Raw genomic sequence first — 23,451 nt, 5'->3', positions numbered from 1 at the left:
GCCGTGTCCGGTGGGGGCGGGGGGCGGGGGACGTCCGGGAGCTGGAGGCCCAGCCTTGACCATGTAAGGAAGCCGGGACCCGCTGGGATAAGGCTGGAGGGGGGACGGGGGGGGGGGTGGAGGAGTTGGGGGGAGAACGGGAGAACCCGGGGTGGGGGCCTGTAAGGGAGGGAGGGCCCCGGCCCACCCAGGCCCAGCCCGCCTGCCTGCTGCGCAGACGGCCACACCCCAGCCTTGGCCTCAGCTGCAGGGAGCCCCAGGCGGCCAGAGTCGGAGTAAGAGAAGTGGCTCCTCCAGAAAAAGCCCGGGATCCTTTGCTCAGTGAGACTCTTAGACACAGACTGAGGCCCCCAAGCCCACCTCCCCGCATCCCCAAAGTTAGTACCTTAAGTCCTAGACAGAGCTACTCTCCCACCCCCTATTCCCAGAAGATTGCTCTAGACAGAATTTTGGAGTTGGAGGCGGTGGTGATGTTCTAAGAATCTGTCAGGTCCCAGGTTCAGAGATCTTCCCTAAGAGACTGTGACAATGATATAACAGAGATCCCAAAAGGCATACAAACTGGATACAAAGAAATCTCCAAGAGACAGAGATGATGAACCCATCCACAGACTCTAAGCCATAGAGTTGGAAACAGACATACAGACACAGGTAAACAGAACCGGAGGCCCAAGTCCCACGCAGACTCAGGAGAAATGCTGCCAGGCAGCCAGACCTCAGCCAACTGTCCCCTGCATCGAGATGACCCAGACCTGTCCCCCAAGAGCCCTTTCCCAAGATACTGATGAATATAGAGAAGCAAGCAAGACACAGACTCCGGCCACAAAGGAACAAGAGGCTTCCCCTGGACTGAGAAATCAAGTTGGAAATGAGAAACTAGAGATAGGTGTGGACAGACACAGCAGTGCTGCAGACAGACTGTGGGTCTCAACTCAGACACAGGTCGAGAACTGAGCATTGGAATGGCAACTCGGGGGGCTTTTTTAAAAACACTGATGCGGGGGGAGGGGGCTCCGCTGGGAAGGAGAGGACATACGTATACGCACTGTTGTATGGCAGAAACCAACACAGCATTGTAAAGCAATTATCCACTAATTAAAAATAAATCTAAAAAATACTGATGCCCAAGGCACTCTCCCCTCAGTCCAATTCAGTTAGAAAGGGCTGGGCATCAGCACTGTTAAAAAAGTTTTCTGGGGAATTCCCTGGTGGTCTAGTGGTTAGGACTCCAAGCTTCGGCTTCAGGGGGCACAGATTGGACCCCTCGTCAGGGAACTGAGATCCCATGAGCCGTCCATGCAGCCAAAAAGAAAGAAAAAAAAAGCTGGAGAGAGAAATGAGTAAGTCCTTACATAAATATTTATATATTCCATTTAAAAAAAAAGCTCTCTGGGTGGTTGTAAAGGACATCATGAGAACAAAGACCTGGATACTCTCAGAGGCAGCAAGGGGCCCCCTTGGCTTCCCAGAAGTTAGTGGACAGCCCCAGTCCAGGCCCTGTCCTCAAAGTCAGGCTGCCACCGAAGTTGTCAATGATCTGGGAGCCAGGTTTTTGGAGACCCTGCCTGGGCAAACAAAGCAATGCCAGCCTAGGGCTCCAGCTCCCTCTGGGCATGAATAGTGGCCTCAGGGACTTGAAGAACACAATAGGTCTTCCCTCAGAAAAACAGCAGGACACTTGACCAAGAGATGAAAATGGACCCAGAGACAGAAGGTCCACAATGCGTGATGGGTGATGAAACCATAGTGCCAAGGTCTTGGACATCCATCCCCACCCACACATCCCCTCAGCCTCGATCCAGGTCTGTGTCCAGCTGGGTGGGTGGCTAAACAATGAAGTAGCCTGAACAGGAAGCAGGCTTCCCCTGGGGCCCAAAACCACATCCTCAGGAGCAGCCTGGCAACTGCAGCATATCCCGGGGCTCCAGGAACCTGCACATTGTTACTTATTAAACTCCTGCAGGCCAAGGGTGGCCTGTACTGAGACACAGTTGTTGTTGAATTGCTAAGTCATGTCCGACTCTCTATAAGCCCCATCAGGATCCTCCGTCCATGGGATTTCCCAGGCAAGAATACTGGAGTGGGTTCTCATTTCCTTCTCCAGGGGATCTTCCAGACCCCAGGACTGAACCTGTGTCTCCTGCATGAGTAGGCAGGTTCTTTACCGCTGAGCCACCAGGGAGGCCCACTGAGACACAGACACCTGGACACAACCCTGCTGGATGGGTTAAGGTGTACAGGTACTCCCACAGGAAAGGAAGCAGAGACACCACACAACAGGGGGAGCCGACTCCAAAGCTTTTAATTCCAAATCCATAAAGCTGGGCCAGGCCAGGTGCCTGGGGCCCTGGGCTGTTCTCCACCTCGAGGGCCCCATGCCCAGACCCTGGCCTTGGCTTCTCACTCCTGAGTCTTCAGACACCCCGGGGTCCAGGTCCATCCTCTCATGGGCCATCAACGGTGACTCCTTCTGCTCAGCCTCCTCCCATTGAGAGAGACCTCCTCCTAGCTAACTCATCCCTGGGTCTCCCCCCAGGGTACATCAACAGTCTAGGCTGGGACCCTTGCCCCCTGACTCCACCCCCATCACCACAGCCAGTAAGGCCTCGGTCAGGGGCCCAGCCTCCTCGCCAGCAGCTTCCACAAGCCCCACCAGAGCCAGGGCCCGCTTCCGGGGGCACTGCCCCGGCCCAAGGGTCCAGCGTGCGCAGTGGGCAGCCAGCCGCGGCCGGCCCAGGCGGAACACCTCCCCCACTGACTCTGGGCCACCCTGGGGTCCCAGGTGGATGCGGCCCACAGCTTCTTCCAGCTCCTCCTCCAGCCCTGGCAGCAGGAAACGGCCAGCGGCCTCCAGAGCCTCCTCAGCTTCGGAGCCCAGCAGGGGCTGGCCTGGCGGAGGTACAGGCCCCAGGGCGGCCCCACAGCCCCGGCAGCCATGCAGGTGATGCAGGATGGGCCAGGCCGCGCTGGGCGACAGGCCTCGGAGGGGCACTAGGTCCATTTGGGCTTCGGCAAAGCTGCCAGCCAGCAGGGCCCGGAAGAAAGGGGAGGCAGTGGCTGAGGCGGCTCGCTGGGCAGGGAGCCGGAGGCCTGAGTCCAGCAGGAAGTGGAGGTCGGGGGCTGGCATGGGGGCTGGGCCCAGCAGAGGTTCATAGAGGCAAGGGGAGGGTGGGTCTAGGTCCAAGGGGATTGCAGGTAGGATGGCTGGGCTCCCCGTGGGAGACACCAGGCCTTGGAGGCAGGAAAGGGAATCTGCGGCGAAAAAGAGAAAGAGTGGGTGCGGAGCGGGCCGGGTAAGCGCCGAGAGGAGGAGCCGGAGGCCGCCCTGGTCCAGAAGTAGCCGGCGCCACAGAGAGGGCTTCCTTTGAGGGGAAAAGAGAATCTTTCAGAAGCTGGAGAAGGGCAGCGCTGGAGAACAGCAATCTTGCGCCCCCTGCCCCCGCGAGGTACCCATGTCTCCCTCACCGACAGATGAAGGGCAGGGTCAGGGCGCAGGCCACACGGTCCTCCGGGCTCCCAGAGAGCAGCAGGTGGGTGAGGGCTCCCACTCCGAAGGGCGACTCAGCTTGCACAGTCAGGTTCTGCAGCAGCATCTCACCTGCAGGGGCGGGTGGAGCAGGTCAGGTTGGCAGCTGGGGTGGGGGTAGGGGTGGGCAAGAGAGGCCCCTGGGTCCCCGAGAGGAAGGAGGGGGTGACCTCAGGGCAAGGCAGAGGGTGATGACCGCAGGCCCTGGAGGGATGGCAACCCAACCCTAGGAACTGGAAGGTTAAGGGCCAGAACAGCCCCACCCCCGGATGGTCAGGGAATGACTCTGGGCCCTCGAGGGCCAAAACAGGGCACAGAAGACTGGGCAGTCCCTGGCAGGGTTGGAAGGGGACTTTCGGAGGACATGAGCCTGGGAAGACGTGGTGCCTGAGCCGCAGTTCACATCAGTGTGCCCAGTGGAGTCAAGGAGAGTGCAGAAGTTAGGAATACGGGGAAATGAGAAGAGACTGGGGAAGGAGAGGCAGATTCTAAGCTGTTCAGGCCAAGCCTGGTGCTGGGGTCCCTGGGCCCCAAGATACAGTCAGAGGTTGAAGAACTATGTGTGGGGGCAATGGAGAAGGGAGTCCTTCCCGGCCACCACTTGGTGGCTGTTGTTCCCAGGGATGGCGGTGAGAGAGCAGTGGAGGCGCAGTGGGAGGGGAAGGGTGAGAAGGGCGAAGGACCCACCCAACTCCCGGTGCTGGTGCTGGCTGCGGCGGGCCTGCCGGGTGCGCAGCGCCGGCCAGTCGTCGGGGGCAACGCCGAGCACCAGCCAGGCGCGCAGTAGCGCCGCCCCGTAGCTGCGCACGAAGGCCTCGAGGCAGGCGGGGTTGCAGGTGAGCCGCGCCAGGATGCGCAGAGCGCGGGGGCTCGGCGGGCCCGGCGCGCCCGTCACGTAGGCCAGCAGGCCGCACAGGGCCGGGCCGGTCACCAGCGCCCCGCTGGGGTCGGGAGCCTGGGAGAAGCGCGACAGCAACAGCAGTGCCGGCCCCTCGCGGCCCCAGGGCTCCTCGGCGGCAGAGGCGGTGGGGCTGCGGCCGGGCGGGCGCAGGGCGCGGGGCGTCCGCAGCGAGGTGGGGCTGGTCAGATCGGCCGGTTCTGGCGGAGGCGGACAGCACTCCGGGGACCAGTCGGGAGAGATGTCTCCCGGGCCTGCAGCATAACCCTCGGAGATCAGCCAGGACCTGCAGGGGGGACAAAGGATTTGGAACCCGGGGCCGAGGGGAGGGAGCAGGTCAAAAGAGCGGTCCTCCAAGAAGTGACTGAGGCCAGAAGAGAAGGCAGCCTGAGGAGGACAGGGGAAAAAGGGAATCCCAACACCCCCCCCCCAACCCCGTTCAGCAATTCCTGACTGCCTATTGCCTAGTGTATGCTAAGTGCGTTTCAGGTACTACAGAGAAGCAAAAGCAAAAAAAGATCATGACCCTCTAGAGTTTCTGTTCAGCGTGGTGTGAAGTGATATGTGTGGAGAAAAAATAAAAGGGAACAGAAACACAGGGTAGGGGGGTGGTAAGGAAAGAGCTGACGTTTTAAATCAAGTCCCCATGAACCTAAGTTCTAATCACGGCATCTCAGAGGAGGAGTGCCCTGGGCACAGGGAACAGTAAGCAAAGAGGCCCAGCACTCGTGCATGCACGCATGCATGCTAAGTCCCTTCAGTCGTGTCTGACTCTTTGGGACACTATGGGCCATAGCCTGCCAGGTTCCTCTGTCCATGGGATTCTACAGGTGAGAATAGTGGAGTGGGTGGCCATACCCTCCTCCAGGGGATCTTCCTGACCCAGGGATTGAACCCAGGTCTCTTGCATCTCTTGCATTGGCAGGTGGATTGTTTACCACTGTGCCACCTGCGGAGAGCCAAGGTCAAACAAAAGGTGGCTCTAAGAGAGAAGAGGTATATTTGGGGTCTTGAAGGCAGTCATGTTCAGTGAGAACAAGGTATTAGGGGTCAGAATCAAAGTCTTACAAATACAGAATAGGTGGGGGCGGGGTGAGTGAGGGTAGTAAAGAGGCCCCACCCCACAGCATCAGGTGGGAACTCACTGGAGGCTTCGGAAGCTTCCCGCCTCTGCCCGCTCTGGGGTCCTCTCCTCAGGGAAGTCCCAGGAGGCAGCTTCTCTTCCTTCTTCTTCCTCATCGCCAGCCTCACCACACAGCTGCCCAGCCAGGAGAGGTACCAATCCCAGAGCCTGAAGCCGGCCCAGGGCCCCTGTATCATATAGGAAGCCCACGAGGGCAGCCACCACACGAGGGTGCCAGGCGCTGGCACGGGGATCCCGCAGCAAGCCCATCAACAGCTCCAAGCCCCCGGCATCTCGCAGCCGGGCCCGGTTGATAGCCTCCCGGCACAGCAGACACACGGCCCGCACCAGGGGCTGCTGGGAGGCTGGGCTTGCCCCGTTGAGGCCCCGGCGCCGACGGAGTTCACCCAACAGCACCTCCACGCCCCCAGCATTGCCCAGGGCAGGCCGCACCAGGCCCTGGGCGCACAGGTTGGCGAGGATCAAGATGGTGGCCTCACGCACGGCTCTTTTGGGATGGGAGGCCAGGCCGACCAGTGGGCCGAGTCCCCCACCCAGACTGAGCTGCTCAGCACAGGCCCGGGAGCAGCCTCGACTCAGCTCTAGGAGGGCACGGACCAAGGCCAAGGTCAGCGCGGGATCTGGTGCTGCAGCCAGAAGTTCAGCCAGTGGGCGTACCGCTCCCTGCTGGGCCAGGGCCAGGCGGTGCTGGGGTGAGTCCGCCAGGTTGCGGAGGGCGCGGACCACACTCTGGCGGCACTGGGAGTCCTGGCAGGCTGTCAGGCTCTCCACGAGCAGGGGAACAGCACCTGGGGGTGGGGGAGGAGATGGAGGGCGAGTGAGGACAGACCCCCGCCCACCCATCCCTTCTTTAATTCCCAAGCCCTAGCTGGCTCCACCCTCAAAGCCCGCTCACCAGCACAGTGGATGTCCCCACAGCTCTCAGGTTCCATGGCTAAGTTCCCCAGAGCACGGGCGGTTCGGTTCTGGATGCTGTCTGTCTTCACACACTGAAGAATAGTCACTGCAAGAGAGTTTGGCTTCTTGAGGGTTCTACTCCTTCTTGTCTCTCTCGTTAATCACCTCAAGAACGTGGCCTCAGGACAGGGCGCTCAGGGCCGGTGCACTGGGATGACCCTGAGGGATGGGATGGGGAGGGAGGCAGGAGGAGGGGTTCAGGATGGGGGACACATGTACATCCATGGCTGATTCATGTCAATGTATGGCAAAAACCACTACAATATTGTAATTAGCCTCCAATTAAAATAAATAAATAAATTTAAAAAAAAAGAATGTGGCCTCAGAGAGTCAGGGAAGGCCTCCAGAATAGGCCTAAAACTTGCGGGATCTGGAAAGTTCGATAGGTAGGTGTTTGCTAGGTGGACGGTGGATGGGAGTGTTAAGGGACATTTTAGGTTTGGTAGCACCCTTTGCAAAGGCCCAAAAGTGAGATCTAGTGTCTATGTTATGACTTCACAAAGGGCCTTATCAGGTCAAGAGATGAGGACTTGAATGTGAGGGCACTGGGAGCCATACAGGGTTCTAAGAATGGACAGGCCATGATCTAGACTGGCAGTCATGAGGAGAATGGATTACAGGGGAAAACAGTAAGGCAGAGTGAGCAGAAGATGGGTTGACCCAGATACCAGCACAGCCCAGCACAGTCTCTGGGCACGTGATGGAAGAAGGCAAAGCAGTGGGATGGATTCAGGAGATATTTAAAGTACAGAACAGTGAATGAATGATGGGGGTTATACACTAACAACAAAACTTATATTTATTGAGGACTTAATGTGCCAGGCCTCTTGTCAAATACATTATGGTCCAGATACATTTTATGAAAACTGAAAATAATGTTTTATTTTATCAAAACAATAAAGATTTCATAAAAATAGGCCTAAGTTTATAGCTGGCAGGCAATGAAGAAGAACGCTGTGTTCACAATGTTGCCACTAGAAGGCGCCAAGTTAGCTGGTAAACAGAAAAGCTTGCTATCTTCTGGGTTTGTTCTCATTTGAAAAACTAAAATGTAGATAATGCACAATATTATATAAGTTGTGTGCTCTGTTGCTCAGTCATGTCTGACTCCTTGTGACCCCAGGGACTGCAGCCTGCCAGGCTCCTCTGTGCATGGGATTTTCCAGGCAAGAATACTGGAGTGGGTTGCTATTTCCTCCTCCAGGGGATCTTCTGGGCCTAGGGATTGAACACACATCTCCTCCATTGGCAGGCAGATTCTTTACCACTGAGCCACCTAAGAAGCACTATTGTATAAGTTAAAAATGTACACTATATAAATTACACATGTACAATATCAGTTCAGTTCAGTATCAATCAGATCAGTCGCCCAGTCGTGTCCGACTCTTTGCAACCCCATGAATTGCAGCACGCCAGGCCTCCCTGTCCATCACCAACTCCCGGAGTTCACCCAGACTCATGTCCATCGAGTCAGTGATACCATCTCATCCTCTGTCGTCCCCTTCTCCTCCTGCCCCCAATCCCTCCCAGCATCACAGTCTTTTCCAATGAGTCAACTCTTCGCATGAGGTGGCCAAAGTACTGGAGTCTCAGCTTTAGCATCATTCCTTCCAAAGAAATCCCAGGGCTGATCTCCTTCAGAATGGACTGGTTGGATCTCCTTGCAGTCCAAGGGACTCTCAAGAGTCTTCTCCAACACCCCAGTTCAAAAGCATCAATTCTTCGGCACTCAGCCTTCTTCACAGTCCAACTCTCACATCCATACATGACCACAGGAAAAACCATAGCCTTGACTAGACGGACCTTTGTTGGCAAAGTAATGTCTCTGTTTTTCAACATACTATCTAGGTTGGTCATAACTTTCCTTCCAAGGAGTAAGCGTCTTTTAATTTCATGGCTGCAGTCACCATCTGCAGTGATTTTGGAGCCCAGAAAAATAAAGTCTGACACTGTTTCCAGTTTCCCCATCTATTTCCCATGAAGTGATGGGACCAGATGCCATGATCTTCATTTTCTGAATGTTGAGCTTTAAGCCAACTTTTCCACTCTCCACTTTCACTTTCATCCCAAATTTTCAAGGTTACATTCCATTTATAGTTATAACACTGGCTTAGGATTTGTTCTAGTTTTTTTGGCTGTGCCTGGAGGCTTGCGGTTCCCTGACCAGGTATGGAACCTGGATCCCAGCAGTGAAAGCACCAAGTCCTAACCATTAGACCACCAGGGATTTCCAGGATTTGTTCTTAACGTGCTAGTTTTCAATAACTGGGAGTACCCAGTCACAGATACTTTGAGTATCTGTGCTCCATCTTTGTATTTTATTTTCTCCCTATTCCAATTTTTTCAGGTAGTTATTATTACCCCACTTTACAATCCTAGTCTCTGATGGGTCTAGCTGACTGCAGAGCCCACTTTCTGAAGCACTACACCTGAAGTCTAGCTCATCAAATGGGATTTCAGAGCTCTGCACAAGGCTAGACATAGCAGGCACTGAGTGCCTACTATGAACATAAATGAAGACTAAGAATCATTTCAAAGTCACCAAATAACCTTTTGGCCTCCATTAGCCCAGATGCGACAGAGGTGATCCTTAATCAATACCCAGGTAATTAGCTTTAATTATCGGATCTAGCAGGGCTAGCATATAATTTCTAGAAAGAGAAGTGACGTCACATATCTCGACGACAAGAAAACAGAGGGCGCTGCGCCGTCCTAAAACACAACCCTCCAGGTTGCAGCACAAAGAACTCGAGACTCCGCCCAGGCCCAGACAGAGGTATGGGTGGAAACCTTTTAGGAAGTGAGGGCGGGGCACTTACCCAATGGGAGAATGCCTCCGAGTCTGCGCACTTCAGCCCGGCACGCCCCTTCAGTACAGCAGTTGGCCAGGATGCTGAGCGCCAAGTCCAGCGTCTTGCGCAGGCGCGCTGGTGGCGAGGGTGTCGCTGGTGACGCAGCAGAGGGGGCGGAGCCCGGCGAAGGGGCGGGGCCAGAAGAAGCCGCTGACTCGACCGACGAGGGGGCGGAGCCTGCGCCAGCCTGGGACGGGGCGGGACCCGCTGCAGCCGCTCGCCGTAGCAGCGCGAGAAGGGGGCGGAGCCCGCCGCGTGCCCGGAAGCGCTCTATTCCCCCGGCTGCCTTGACGTGGCGCGTACGGAGGGCTAAGAGCGCACGGCCCAAGGGTGTCTCGCTGGTAGCTGTGTCCTTTCGCCCACCTAGACCCTCCCCGGCCGCCGCCGTGAGCTGCGCGAGGCAGAACGAGAGCGAGTCCGTGGGGGTTGACTTCGCAGCCGCCATCTTGGCTCAGGCCTAAGGCTCCGCCCCTCTCCTCGCAGCTCGTCCAAGGGAGCGGAACTGGAAAAGAGGGGCGTGGCCAGGCACCGCCTCTCTGACGCTTTTTAAATAGCGCCGCAGCTGTTCTGCAGGTCGGAAGTTGTAGTTCTCGATCCTGGTGCTCTGACTTGCACAGTCGCAGAAAAAATGTTGAGAGTAGTGGTTACCTATCTGATCGTTGTGAGTGCCCTAGAGGCGCCTGCGGTGCATGCTGGGATATGTAGTCTGCGCCAAGTTTAACACGCCTAGCTTAGGATGGATGGGAAACTCTAAAGGGCCTCAGGTGGACCAGTACCTCCGACCTTGGCGTCTCAGTAAGGTGCTACTCCAGGTGACGTGTCTACTCCGCCCCCAGCGTGTCCTTGGCAACGACAGCTCGTTTTGCCGCCCCCCAGCGGTGGCCGGGGCACTGAAGTTTGCGTCGATGGGCTCAGAACCTCCAGCCAAGAGTAAAGTGTCAAGTTCCTGATAGCGGCTGCAGATGGGAGCACTTGCTCCGCCAGGTGAACGAGAGGGTTAAACCCACAGAGACCGTTCGCTGCCACTTCCTAGAATGGCACGAGCTAGTGGACATTTCCGTTTCCGGTGCTGGATTCCTGGGTCCCGAGAGTCTTCAGCTCTGGTTGTGCTTGTGAGTTGAGTGGTTGGTATCTAGGAAACGGGACGCTCTTCCGGCTGTGGAGTCGCGGGCTCCAGAAACTGCAAGGGAGGACTCCGACGGCGCCGAGCAGCGGGGGAACCGGTTGTCTGGATCCCAGGAAATCCCAAGGTCCTCCTTTGTTTGCGGAGTTGTTTCACACAAGCGGCCCTTGGTGTCGCCGGGGCAGCCGGCCGCCTGGGAAATGATGCTGGGCCTGCGGTACCTACGTAGGTCAGTCTCTGGCCCTGGGGAGAGAGAAACTCCTGCCAAGACCAACTCTCCTGCGGTCCCTGGAGCCTTCGAGTGCCAGCAGTGTGGATTGACTGCAGCCTACCTCCCCGATCTCAATCATCACCAAAGCAGCGGCGGTGATAAACCCTACTGCTGTCCCCAGTGTAGCAAAAGCTTCCGACGGTGGTCAGATCTGGCTAAACAGCACGGGGTACACACCGGCGAGAAACCGTCCCTCTGTCCCCAGTGTGACCGTTGCTTCAGCCTGAGCTCTAACCTCATGCGACACCGTCGCTCTCACTCAGGCCTCCGGCCTCATAAGTGTCTGGAGTGCGAGGAGCCTATTATTGGCCGCAGCTCGGACACCGGCGGGCGCACATGGGCGAGAAGCCTGATACTTGTGCCGAATGTGGCAAGACTTCTGTGTTAGCTTCAACCTGATCCAGCACCAGCGCACGCGCACGGGGGTGAAGCCATACAGCTGCGGGGGACTGCGGCAAGCGCTTCAGCCTCAGCTCCAACCTGGCGCAGCACCAGCGCTGCCACACCGGTGAGAAGCCCTACCTCTGTATCTGGTGTGGTGACCGCTTTGGGTGCAGCTCTTATCTGCTCAAGCACCAGCGATCGCACGCGGAGGAGGAGCAAGAACTTCACCCACAGCTCCGGCTGCCTAAGGCACCAACTCACCCACAGTGGAGAGTGACCCTTCAGGTGTCCTGAGTGTGGCCGTGGCTTTAAGGAGCTCACCCAGTTCACCAAGCACCAGCAAGTCCACATGGGCGAACGACCCCACGCCGGCCCAGAATGTGGCAAAACCTTCTTCCACAGCTCCAAGCTTTTTAAACACAGTGCTCACACACAGGCAAGAAATAAGTGCACCAAACTCAGCTGCAGCAAGAGTTTTGTAGACAGTTCAAATCTGCTGCCGCACCAACACTCCCACGGGCCAGAAACCTTAGGCTTTGAGCCAGTGTGACAGGAGCTTCCGCCAGAGCTCTCCCCTGCTCATCCACCGGGTGGCGCACCGCGGAGAGAAGCCCTCCGTCTGCCGGCAGAGTGACAAGGCCTTTGCCCCCAGCTCCCTATCTGGGCCAGCACCAGCGGACGCACCAGGGTGGCAGCCCCTGCCAACATCCCTGGCTTAAGTTGCAGCCCAAACTGCAGCTCTGACTTTGATGCAGCCCTTCAGGAGACTGAGGGGACCAGAATTTCTCAGCAGGCCTCTTCTGCTCCTCCGGGGCTGCTGATTTGTGGGCTGAATCAGGGAAGCCCAGGCTGGAGGAATTGGGACAGAAAAGTTGGGCATGTTCTCTGAGGCCCTGGAGATGGGACTCCGGCTGGAGGGAGAGTTTGGGGATGGGCTGAACTGGCCAGGTTGCTTTAAGATGCAAAGCACCTTTGGCAGCTGCTGATCAGATCCCTTCACAGGTCCAGGGAGTGAGGGGGCAAATTACGCAGGAGCTGTGGCCCCCTCCGCCCAGGAGAATGGGGCCAGATGCCAGGCAAACCCCCATGAGGAAGACAGTGGAGAAGAAGGAGGTCGGGGAGGGCCTCACCTCCAAGAGGGGACCATAAGGAAGGGTGTGTCCTAGCACAGGGCTCAGAGAGGTTGAACTTGGGGACCATTAGGTGAGCTCAGGGGTGTATGATCTCTTTGAAAGACAACTGTCTACAAAGTGAAACTGGTGGGGCCCAGGACCAAAGCAACAGACCAGGAAGGCTGGTGGCATTTCTAGGCAGGGGCAAAAGACCAGACGTTGGTCATCTGCCCCTTCCTTTCCTTTAGCCTCTTTCCTCGAAGGTTTCCCAGGTTTTTTCTCTGATCCCTCAAAGAGGAGAAAATGGTGACAATCTAGTGTGCCCAGACACTGGGGACTGGACATAGCACTGTAGTTTGACCATTGGGGTGGGCTGCCTATGTAAACAAACGTGTTTCTGTTGGTAAAACAGTCTATGGGAGCCAGAGGGAGGCTTCTCGAAGCACAGCACAATGTTCGCCCAGAGCAGAGGCTAAGCTGTGAGGCTCTGCTGTCCTCCCTGTAGCCGGCTCTGTTCCTGGGAGGGGCACGGAACGTAGCCCTTTTGAGGTTGGGGGAGGCCTGGTGCCTGCCCCAAGGAATCATGAGACCCACACCTCTGGTGCCTTGTCCCAAAATCTTGCCTCTTAGCAGCTCGGTGCATCTAGAACTGCACCGCAGAGAATAAGGGCCGAAGGGAAGGGATGTGAGCTTCTAGCACAGAATATCTCTTCCTAACTGCATGACCTTGGACAGGTCTGCCTCTTCTGAGCTTCAGTTTCTTCATCTGTAAAACTGAGGGTGATGTTGCCTCCCAGGATGGTAGTAAGCTCCCATGGGATCACTGACTTGAAACACCTGGGTGGAGGAAGTAACTCAGCAAAACTCGTCTGCCAACTCTGCTTGCCAACCCTGTCACTGGGGGTGTCAGTCTGCAGGCATCGCACCAGTGCACTTTTTGCCTCCTCCTGAAGGTTACAGAAATGAGTGAGATAGCCCCAGTCCTGGGGTAGCATGGTGTCATGAAGGAGATGGACCCGAACCCAGTTCCGGCGCTGGAGAAAGGGCATCACTTGCAGCAAGTCTTAAGAGGCTTCGTGAAGGTGCATCTAATGGATGCCACTTGTCTCCTCAATCTGGGTCTGTGATGAAGGGAAGGGTTCTGGAATGTTCCCCGTTGTTGACACCATTTCAAAGAGCACAAACCAGGGTTTGAGCGGGAGGCCTGAGCTGGGCACATCCGTAGTAAGCACTCAATAAATGGATGTTATGATCAGCTCCTGTTTATACTCTTACTCGTGGCCTTGGGGCCTCAGCTTCCTCAAAGCTGGATTCTGTTCTCTGCAAAATTGTAGGTGCAGATGGTCGTGAGGTTCATGGTGGAGATGGGCATGGGAGGGGGATCTGTTCGCAAAATCTCTTTCCATCAACTGAAGCTGGTTCTCACCTTAATGTAAGTAGCCCTGCGCTCCATCCTCTCAGTTGTAGAAACAGGTTCTTCCTGGAGCAGGGAGGCAGACCGGACCTTGGAAACAGGAACTGGGGTTTATTCAGCATTTACTGTGCCCTGAGCTGGGAGGGAGGCAGTGTCACCGCCCAGGCAGGTGACCAGTGTTCAGGGCAGAGACGGTAAACACGTTAGTTTTGGCCTTCACGGTGTGTGTGTGTGTAAACTATTGAGCCAACTTTGTGTGTGTGTGTGTGTGTGTGTGTGTGTGTGTGTGTGTACACACATGTGTGCACTTGTGCAGCTTGAGGGATCTTAGTTCCCTGACCAGGGATCGAACCCATGCCCTCAGCAGGGAAAGGAGATAGTCCTAATCATTGGACCTCCAGGGAATCCCCATGAGCCAACATTTCTAGATTGTGATGTGAAATCTCCCGATTTAAATTTCTGGATTGGGGTTTGGGGAAAGGGGAGAGGATCAGAAAATTCAGCAACACTGGTTCTCTCCAGCAACAGCTCTTGACAGGGCCGAGTAATGTTTGCCTGGGACATGGACAGTCCACACTGCTCCATGCTGTATCCCTGAATCAGTGTGTTTCATTTGTATTACTTGCCTAACTGCTACAGAAAGGCGTTTGGGGGTGACCATCCCCACCCTACACTTTCATGGGTGACCAAGACTCTTCATGCAGTGGAGGCAGTTTCTCTTTTTCGTCACCCGTTCCTGCCCCCTCCCCCAATCATTTTTTCTCCTCTTCCCTTCTCCCCTGAATCCTCTGTCTCCGTATCTGAGATATCACCCTCCAATATTGAAACTCCTTTCCATATCTGCGAGGGAATAGGGACAGAGCTTACAGATTAAGCAAGGCAAGGCAAACCCATGTGCCTTGGTCAGAGGGTGAGTATGGGACCCTGTGAGCCTCGTGGGGGAAATCACCCCTGGCAGACATCCCTGGAAGGGCTCTTTTGGGAAGCAAGAAAGTGTGGAGACACCCAGTGGGCTCAGAGGGAGGGGGAGTCAGTAATACCATTTCCCCTGGACTGGCTCTGCTTCTGCTTAGTTCTGGACATGAGCTCGGACTCCATCCAGTTCTGTCTCTGATCTCATCCACTCCTGGGATCCAGGTTCCACGTCTGAGCCTGGTGGTCGATACAGAGGCTGGTGCTGTGTATTGGGTGTGCCATAGGCTGGCAGCTGGAGTCCCGCCCACCTAGAAGCTCAACAGTGGCTGGCAAGTGCTTTGGATGTGCACTGGGGATGGGAACAGCACCGCAGCCCCAAGCCACAACTCCTCCCTCCCTCCCTTCGCTAGTCACATTGCGGGAGAACAGAAACTCTATGTCTGCTGAGTCCCTGCATCCCACATGAGACAGGGGCAGATCAACTTTAGGAAGGGCTGATCACTGCCCGGGTGATTTGCCGATTCTCTTCCGTAGGATTCAGGATACCCTGGCCCTTTCTCTTATTTCCTCCCAGTTCAAAATGCTAACATCGCTCTATATTCCTAAATAATGTGTATTTTCTAAAAACAAGGACATTATCAAAGTCAGGAAATTATCGATGCTCTAGTACTATCATCTAATGAACGGACCTTATTACACCAGTGATCCCAGTAATAGACTGTATAGCAAATGAAACAAAAGCGTGTGACTGGGACGCCCAGGGGAGCGAGCCCCGGCCAAGGTGATATGGCTTAACGTGGTGCGGTGACATCTAAAAATCTCTCGCTTGAGGGAAGACCGCTCCTAGCCGTTTCCTCTCACATTCTAATTAGGGACTGGGATGCCGTTTCTCCGCGGTTCTCTGTGGTGCGTTCATTGCTCTGACCGTTTCAGCCCATCTTGGGAAGGTTGTGGGACAGGTGGGCGATTTGTGGGGAGGTGCTAAGCAAGCAGGGCGGCCGTGGCTGGAGCGCCCCCTGCCGGAGACTGAGTAAGGATGCCCGGGACCTTCCGCATCCGGGTCTCGGGGTCTTTGGGGCTAGGGGGTCAACGCACCTCCTTTTCCCAGGTCACCTTGCGGACTACATTTCCCAGCAGGCCCGGCGGAGGCTGCCGGCCCTGGAGAGTTGGCGGCGGTTCCCTCTGGGTTCTGCCATGTGGAGTAGGGCCCCTTGCCACGCAGCGGGTGGCTTTCCTTGAGCTGGGGACGAACAACCTTAGCTTATTGCACCCTCGGGTGTCATGCAAGAGACACGTGGGTGCGGGGTCTCCGTAGATAAGAGCTGGCGACGATCAGCCGCCCGGGCAGCCGCCTTTTCCCGGAGCAGGGGGGCGATTCTGAACACTCGCCTCCGCCGAGCCCCATTGATGAGGCGCGCCTTGAGCCCCGACAGCACATGGGTATTATCAGGGGCGGGACGAACACCTCCATGGCCCTTTTCAGCTTCCCACCCTCCATTCTCTTCCGGGAGTCTAGTTATTCCATTAGCTCATCTCCCAGTAGTCCCTTAAGCAACTCCAGCTCCACCCACTTTATAATCCGGGCATCTTTCTACCGTTCCAGATGTTCAAGCTGGTTTTAGGAAAGGCAGAGGAACCAGAGATCGAGTTGCCAACATCCCATGGATCATCGAAAAAGCAAGAGGGTTCCAGAAAAACATCTATTTCTGCTTTATTGACTATGCCAAAACCTTTGACTGTGTGGATCACAATAAACTGTGGAAAATTCTGAAAGAGATGGGAATACCAGACCACCTGACCTGCCTCTTGGTCAGGAAGCAACAGTTAGAACTGGACATGGAACAACAGACTGGTTCCAACTAGGAAAAGGAGTACGTCAAGGCTGTATATTGTTACCCTGCTTATTTAACTCATATGCAGAATACATCATGAGAAACGCTGGGCTGGAGGAAGCACAAGCTGGAGTCAAGAGTGCCGGGAGAAATATCAATAACCTCAGATATGCAGATGACACCACCCTTATGGCAGAAAGTGAAGAAGAACTAAAGAGCCTCTTGATGAAAGTGAAAGAGGAGAGTGAAAAAGTTGGCTTAAAGCTCAACATTCAGAAAACGAAGATCATGGCATCTGGTCCCATCACTTAATGACAGATAGATGGGGAAACAGTGGCTGACTTTATTTTTTGGGGCTCCAAAATCACTGCAGATGGTGATTGCAGCCATGAAATTAAAAGACGCTTACTCCTTGGAAGGAAAATTATGACCAACCTAGACAGCATATTAAAAAGCAGAGACGTTACTTTGCTAGCAAAGGTCCGTCTAGTCAAGGCTATGGTTTTTCCAGTAGTCATGTATGGATGTGAGAGTTGGACTGTAAAGAAAGCTGAGCACCGAAGAATTGATGCTTTTGAAGTGTGGTGTTGGAGAAGACTCTTGAGAGTCCCTTGGACTGCAAGGAAATCCAACCAGTCCATCCTAAAGGAGATCAGTCCTGGGTGTTCATTGGAAAGACTGATGTTGAGGCTGAAACTCCAATAATTTGGCCACCTCATGCGAAGAGTTGACTCATTGGAAAAGACCCTAATGCTGGGAAAGATTGAGGGCAGGAGGAAAAGGGGACGACAGAGGATGAGATGGTTGGATGGCATCATCGACTCGATGGACATGGGTTTGGGTGGACTCCAGGAGTTGGTGATGGACAGGGAGGCCTGGAGTGCTGGGGTTCATGGGGTCACAGAGTCTGCCACCACTGAGCAACTGAACTGAACTGAACTGAGCTACTGTTCCTAAGGTCTCCAGCCGAGTACTGCCTTCACCCACCACACCCCTCACACCGACCTAAACACCCGCCTTCCGTCAGGACCCTCTCTCTCTCAACTTTCCACAAGGCCACTGGGTACCCCCAGCCGGGAGACAGCTATTTAGACTTAGATGGTTTGGTGAAGTTAAATTTTATCATCATGTGGCATTGAATCCAGCTACTGAGAGCTGTGCGCACCCGAGTTCAGGACCATGATCTTAGTTTCTTAATACCCTGGACCCGTGGCTCAGAAGGGAAGCACTGCAGTGAGGACCAACAGATACTCCTTTAGTTCAAAGGTTCTCAACCTTATGTGTGTGTTAGTTGCTCAGTTGTGTCCAGTTCTTTGCGACCCCATGGTCTCCCGTCAGCCTCCTCTGTCCATGGGATTTCCCAGGCAATAATACTGGAGTGGGTTACCATTTCCTTCTCCATGGGATCTTCCTGACCCAGGGATCGAACATGGGTCTCCTGCACTGTGGGCAGATTCTTTACAGTCTGAGCCACCTGTATGTCATTGTAATCCCCGGGTGCAATGTACGCAAAAGAATTTTGCAAAACTTCTGGGTAATTCTATTGTGCAGCCAGGGTTGAGATCACTGCTTTATCTCCTAGGGCAGATGGGTGGGGCCTGGGATGGCCAGAAGCACTGGGCCAGGCACCTCCAGCTGGGAGCAGCCTCCACCCTTTATCCCAATGTGGTTCACAAATCACTGTTCACATTTTGTATGTGTCCCAGGCTGTGCGAAAAGGAAGCTCTGCCCTGTAATAAGAAATATATTTGACAGCCTTATGTAAGGCAATTGGGAGAAAGGCCAAGTAGGAAACAAACTAATCCCAGCAAGGGGAAAGGAAAGCCTGGGCTAGATGGGGAATGTAATGAGTTCGTCAAAAAGTTCGATCAGGTTTTTCTGTAAGATGGTACGGAAAAATCCTGATGATCTTTTGGCCAACCCAATAGGAGGAGACAGCTGTGATAGTCACAGAGTAATGGATTAAGGTGGCTAACTAGATCAAAGTTCTTGCAAACCTGTGACACTTTTAATTGTCAGAAGAGCTGACTACACTGGCTATGTCCCTGCTGACTCAGGAGCATTCCCAGCGCTGCTGAGCTTTACCTAGGGCTCCCAAGACCATGAACAGGCTAGAGTCATCAAGCTTGGCTCAGGCTCAGACATGAGCAAATTGAACTGCAGCCATTCATGTTTTTATAAGAACTTCTCCCTTATGAAGATCAAAGGCCCTTGCCTACATGGGGCATCAGCTATGCTCCTGATGATGATTCCTATGTGAGATTAAAAAAATAAGCTCTGTGCATGGTGTGAAGATGCTCATTCCAGCATTTTCTATAGTAGTGACATATTCCAATAATAAAAGGGATGAATAAAATGTGGTCTTTTAAATGAAAGAATTGTATATAGTCATTAAAATATCATGATAAAAGAATGTGAATGAGCCAGAAAATGTTCATGAGTTAAAAAAAAGAGTGCACAAGGACTTCCCTGGTGGGGAAGATTTTGTGCTCCCAATACAGAGGACTCAGGTGTGATCCCTGGTCAGAAAACTAGATCCCACAGGCCACAACTAAAGATCCCGCATGCAGCAAGGAAGATTAAAGATTCCTGGGGCTGCTACTAAGACCTGGTACAACAGAATTAAAATTAAAAGGAGTGCACATATTCTTTTTGGAAAGCAAACTTAGACTCATCTTTTGCTTGGGGTAGTTTTCTCTTGTTCAGTAGCTAAACTGATTGTAGAGTCTAAATATGAAGGTGTGTTGGCAAAGCCTGAATAAACATGCTGAAGGAATTAGTGCTAAACGTGCTGAAGAAAATGTGAAGGTATTAGTGTTAGAATTGGTGGAATTATGGACAAAAGGGAGTTTCTATTTCAAAATTGTCCTAATGAGACAGGCATTTGTAGCAGAGGAATTAGGAGGAAACTCTCTTTGAGCCAGAACCTTTGGGTCCTGGTTCTGCCATTTATCATATGAATGATCCACGAGCAAGGTTAAGACCTTTCAGTGCCTCAGTTTAGTCATCTGTAAAGTGGGTAAGCCTCTCTCTTGGTTAATTGTCAGAACAGCCCCTGGTCCATAGTAAGTACTCTGTAAGTGCTAACTATTTTATTATTTAAAAAAAATACATATTTATTTGGCTGAGCCGAGTCTTAGTTGCAGGATGTGGGATCTTTGATCTTTGTTGCACTTGTGGTACGTGTGGTATATTTTATTTTTTTAGCTGTGGCATGTGTAATCCTTATTTGCAGCACGTGAACTCTTAATTGTGGCATGTGGGATCTAGATCTCTCACTCTGCATCGAGCCCCTGCCCCCTGCATGGGGAAACGTGAAGTCTTAGCCATTGGACCACTTTGAGATTGAAAAGGAACAACTTCTCTCTGGTCCCTCAGACTTCACAGTTTACAAAAGGATTTAGAGAGGCGGTAGGCAAAAGTAAGTTACTGAAAACCATATCTTCTTGGTATGGACAAGCATAATATTAAATGATGTCTCAACATCAGTGCTAAATGACTTCCCTTGTGTTTTATAAAAATTATTTGTTGGTTTTCCTAACAATGTGTTGTTAGCATAAAAAAAGTCCAGTTAGCTAGTGAGAATTCAGACTGCACAGAGATGCCTCACAGCATTGCCCATCGCATTTCCAGGCTTACTACCCAAGTCCTTGATTCTTCTTTCTCCCATAGCTCTGCAGCTCCAACTCAAGTGCCTTCAGGCACCACATCCTTTTTATTTTATTGATTTATTTTTTTGGCTGTGCTGGGTCTTCAGAGCAGTGCTCGGGCTTTCCCTAGTTGCAGTGCTCAGGGGCTTCTCTAGTTGTGAGGTGCAGGCTTAGTTGCCCCACAGCATGTGGGATCTTAGTTCTCCAACCAGGGATCGAACCCATGTCCCCTGCATTGGAAGGCAGATTCTTGACCACTGGACCACCAGGGAAGTCCCCATCCTTTTTGTTCTACTCAGGGAAGATTTCTCAAGTCCATCCTTTCCTTGCTGTTGCCAGTACTACTACCTTACATGCCTATTGCTGTCATCACCTGCCTGGATTATTGCAAAAGACTCCTCATCAGCCTTCCCTGCATCTAGTCCTGTGTTCTGGTTCATCATCTGTATAATCCACCAATGACAGCGCTCCCTTAAACCCCAGGCTCCAACATCAAATCTGATGTCACTCCCCTGCTTCAAAGCATCTGTGCCTAAGCCCCACCCCCAGCGTGGGCCTGCACAAGAGTCAGATGCTCCAGCACGGACATCATAGATCCTCACCCTAGCTTTGCCCCACCTCTGCAGCTTTACTGGCCTTTCACACCTCCATGCTTTTGTACTTATTTTATTTCTGACTTCCCAGAATGCCCTTCCCCCTTTTCTGTCACCTAAAGTCCTAATTATATGAGCCCCAGCTCCACTGAAAGTTTTCCCAAACTCTCCTATCACACTCAATGTGGTGTCTGCTTCAGCGGCATTAGGAATCATCACGACATCAGGTCACTTGTCTGACTTCCCCAGAGTCTCTGGCCTAGTGTGTGACACAGTAGGCACTCAATAAATATTAACTGAATCAAGGAATCACTTATGCCAGGACTCAGGTTCTTTCTTTTTAATTGGCTGCACTGGGTCTTAGTTGCGGCAGGCAGGATCTGTTTACCTGTGGCATATGAATTCTCAGCTGTGGCATGTGGAATCTAGCTCCCCAATCGGGGCTCAAACTCAAGCCCCCTGCACTGAGAGCTCACAATCTTAGCCACTGGACCACCAGGGAAGTCCCCAAACTCAGATTCTTCTATCCTTGTTTTCTTTCCAATGTGGACACACTTGGAAAGTTAACCAAAGTGACCAAGGAAGTGACCACAACTAATTAAATCTTCCCAGTCACTTTGCCTGCCAGTCAATGAGATCGTGGTTATTTCTATAGCAATAACATAGAAAAGCAACTAAAAAGTGCTTCTTATTTGGGCCCAGTGCCTTTTCCCCACACATCTGTGTTTAGTTGCTCAGTCGTATCTGACTCTTAGTGACGCTTTGGACTGTTGCCCACTAGGCTCCACTGTCCATGGAATTTTTCAGGCAAGAATACTGGAGTGGATTGCCATTTTCTCCTCCAGGAGATATTCCCAACCCAGGGATCAAACCCACGTCTCCTGTGTCTTCTGCACTGCAGGCAAGTTCTTTACTCATTGGGCCATCCAGGAAGCCCAGCATCTGTAGTAATGAGATTATCACAAATTGCCAGGATGGTCTCATCAGTTTCTGCAATAGGTGTACTTGAGCATGTGCGCCACAAGAGGGCGACAACAGCAGAGGACGCTAGCAGCCCTTGGGCCACTGGCCCAGCACCAGACAGAAAAGCTCTTAGTGGGATCTTCCAGGGTGAGACTAAGGGATGGGGATCCCCAGGGAATTGTTTGGTGATGACCAGCAAAACTCTGAGGGGAGAGAGAGGCACCTAGGACCTTTTCGGGTAAAAATACTCTTCATTTTTGTTTTTACCAAGAGCCATAATCTTGAGTAGGGAGGGGGTTTAAGAGTTGGACTGAGTGTGGACAAAGAAATCAAGTAACTGTAACAGGGTCCCCGTCTTCTCAGTAGCAATTCCAAAGTCCAAATGGGAAAAAGCGACTGTAGGAAGAATTCCATTATAGTTCAGTGAGGGCCCCAGAATAATTTAGCAATACTATATATAACATTTAACTGTTCAACAAGTTACTAAAACTTCCTCTGTTACTTTACTTAAACTTCACTGAGATCATTTAAGGTACAAATTATTATACAGTATACACCTGAAAAAAACCTGAGATTCAAAAGGACACTTTATTCATTCTACAAATATTTATTAAAGGCCTACTCTGTGCCAATCACTGGGTCTAGAGTATTGAGCAAAATAATTCCCTCCAACTATAAAAAGAAAGGCGTATTGTACTTTAAATGTCCCCTTACCAAAATAAGAGGCACAGTAAAGCAAGCTGCCTGGAGAGAAAGACCTCTTGCCAGTCAGGCCTCATTTCAAATATAGAAACCCCCTAAAAATAGCCACCCATTCAAGGGACTCAACAGGTGATTGGCAGGAACAGAGGGGAGGGGAACCGAGGCCTCACTGAAGGAGAAGGAAAGGACAGTGCCCTTGTCCCCAGCTTCTGCCATCGACATGGCTTTGCCTCTGAAGTCCTTGAGTCGGGGCTTGGCCAGTGCGGCCAAGGGAGACCATGGTGGGACAGGAGGTGAGTGCAGCTGGGGCCTGACCCTGTGGCTTCCTGACCTTGTCCCTCGGTTCCCCCTCACCCCCTGCCCCTGGGGCCTTCCAGCGTCCTGGCGACCCTCCTATCTCTCTCTCACCTCTGGCTTCCTCCCCCACCCTCTGCTGCAGCCCGCACCTGGCGCTTCCTGACTTTCGGGCTGGCGCTCCCGAGCGTGGCCCTCTGCACCCTCAACTCCTGGCTCCACTCGGGCCACCGCGAGCGCCCGGCATTCATCCCTTACCATCACCTCCGGATCCGCACCAAGGTACACCGACCTCTTGCGGACGCGAGCAGGCGGGTGAGCCAGGGGATGGGGGACCCCCCATACTGACATCTCGCTCCCCTTCCCTCTCTCTCCACAGCCCTTCTCATGGGGAGACGGCAACCACACTTTTTTCCACAATCCCCGGGTCAACCCTCTGCCCACGGGCTACGAAAAGCCTTGAGGCTTGGCTGATGCCCCCAGACACAATAAAATTGTGGAAGCTGTGTGTCCGAGGCTCCTTGGGGACCACGGGGAGGGGCTGGTTCGAGCTGGGCGCATGCGCACAGTGCAGTGGGTGCTCCACGTGCTCTTCCGGAGATCCTGACTCCCCAGGGACTCCAGGGAGCATCCTTGATGAACAGGTAGGAGATAGCCCCTCCCCGTTCACCTATTCATGATTAAGGCTCTAGGTTGTAAAAGGCTTTCACATACACTAATTTCTCATGATAACCCTGAGAGCAAGGTATAATTTCGGTTCTCTTTTCTCCAGAGGAGGAATTTGAGATGCTCAGAGATTAAATGACTGAAATTCAGGGAGC

At 53.2% G+C, this 23,451-nt stretch overlaps 2 protein-coding genes and 1 pseudogene across 3 annotated transcripts; 2 read left to right on the top strand and 1 right to left on the bottom strand.

The window, feature by feature from the left end:
- Positions 1-2,285: 2,285 nt before the first annotated feature.
- On the bottom strand, positions 2,286-9,836 carry ARMC5 (armadillo repeat containing 5). Its single transcript, XM_024985139.2, has 6 exons — positions 9,345-9,836; positions 6,464-6,571; positions 5,570-6,356; positions 4,214-4,710; positions 3,466-3,598; positions 2,286-3,362 (listed from the first exon to the last, which is right to left on the bottom strand). The coding sequence occupies exons 1-6, from the start codon at positions 9,820-9,822 to the stop codon at positions 2,543-2,545; spliced, it is 2,823 nt and encodes a 940-aa protein (XP_024840907.1). The 5' UTR covers positions 9,823-9,836; the 3' UTR covers positions 2,286-2,542.
- A 657-nt stretch (positions 9,837-10,493) lies between these two features.
- Positions 10,494-13,522, top strand: LOC101905312 (zinc finger protein 436-like; annotated as a pseudogene). Its single transcript, XR_240040.2, has one exon. The product of XR_240040.2 is annotated as a zinc finger protein 436-like (transcript).
- Positions 13,523-22,486: 8,964 nt separating this feature from the next.
- COX6A2 (cytochrome c oxidase subunit 6A2) lies at positions 22,487-23,138 on the top strand. Its single transcript, NM_174522.3, has 3 exons — positions 22,487-22,629; positions 22,776-22,912; positions 23,010-23,138. Exons 1-3 carry the CDS (start codon positions 22,557-22,559, stop codon positions 23,091-23,093), a joined length of 294 nt encoding a protein of 97 aa, NP_776947.1. The 5' UTR covers positions 22,487-22,556; the 3' UTR covers positions 23,094-23,138.
- Positions 23,139-23,451: the final 313 nt, after the last annotated feature.

This window comes from Bos taurus, chromosome 25 (assembly GCF_002263795.3).
Source record: "Bos taurus isolate L1 Dominette 01449 registration number 42190680 breed Hereford chromosome 25, ARS-UCD2.0, whole genome shotgun sequence".
Lineage (NCBI taxonomy): Eukaryota > Metazoa > Chordata > Mammalia > Artiodactyla > Bovidae > Bos > Bos taurus.
The sequence above is the reverse complement of the archived record's forward strand: the minus strand, read 5'-3'. Positions and strand labels throughout refer to the sequence as shown.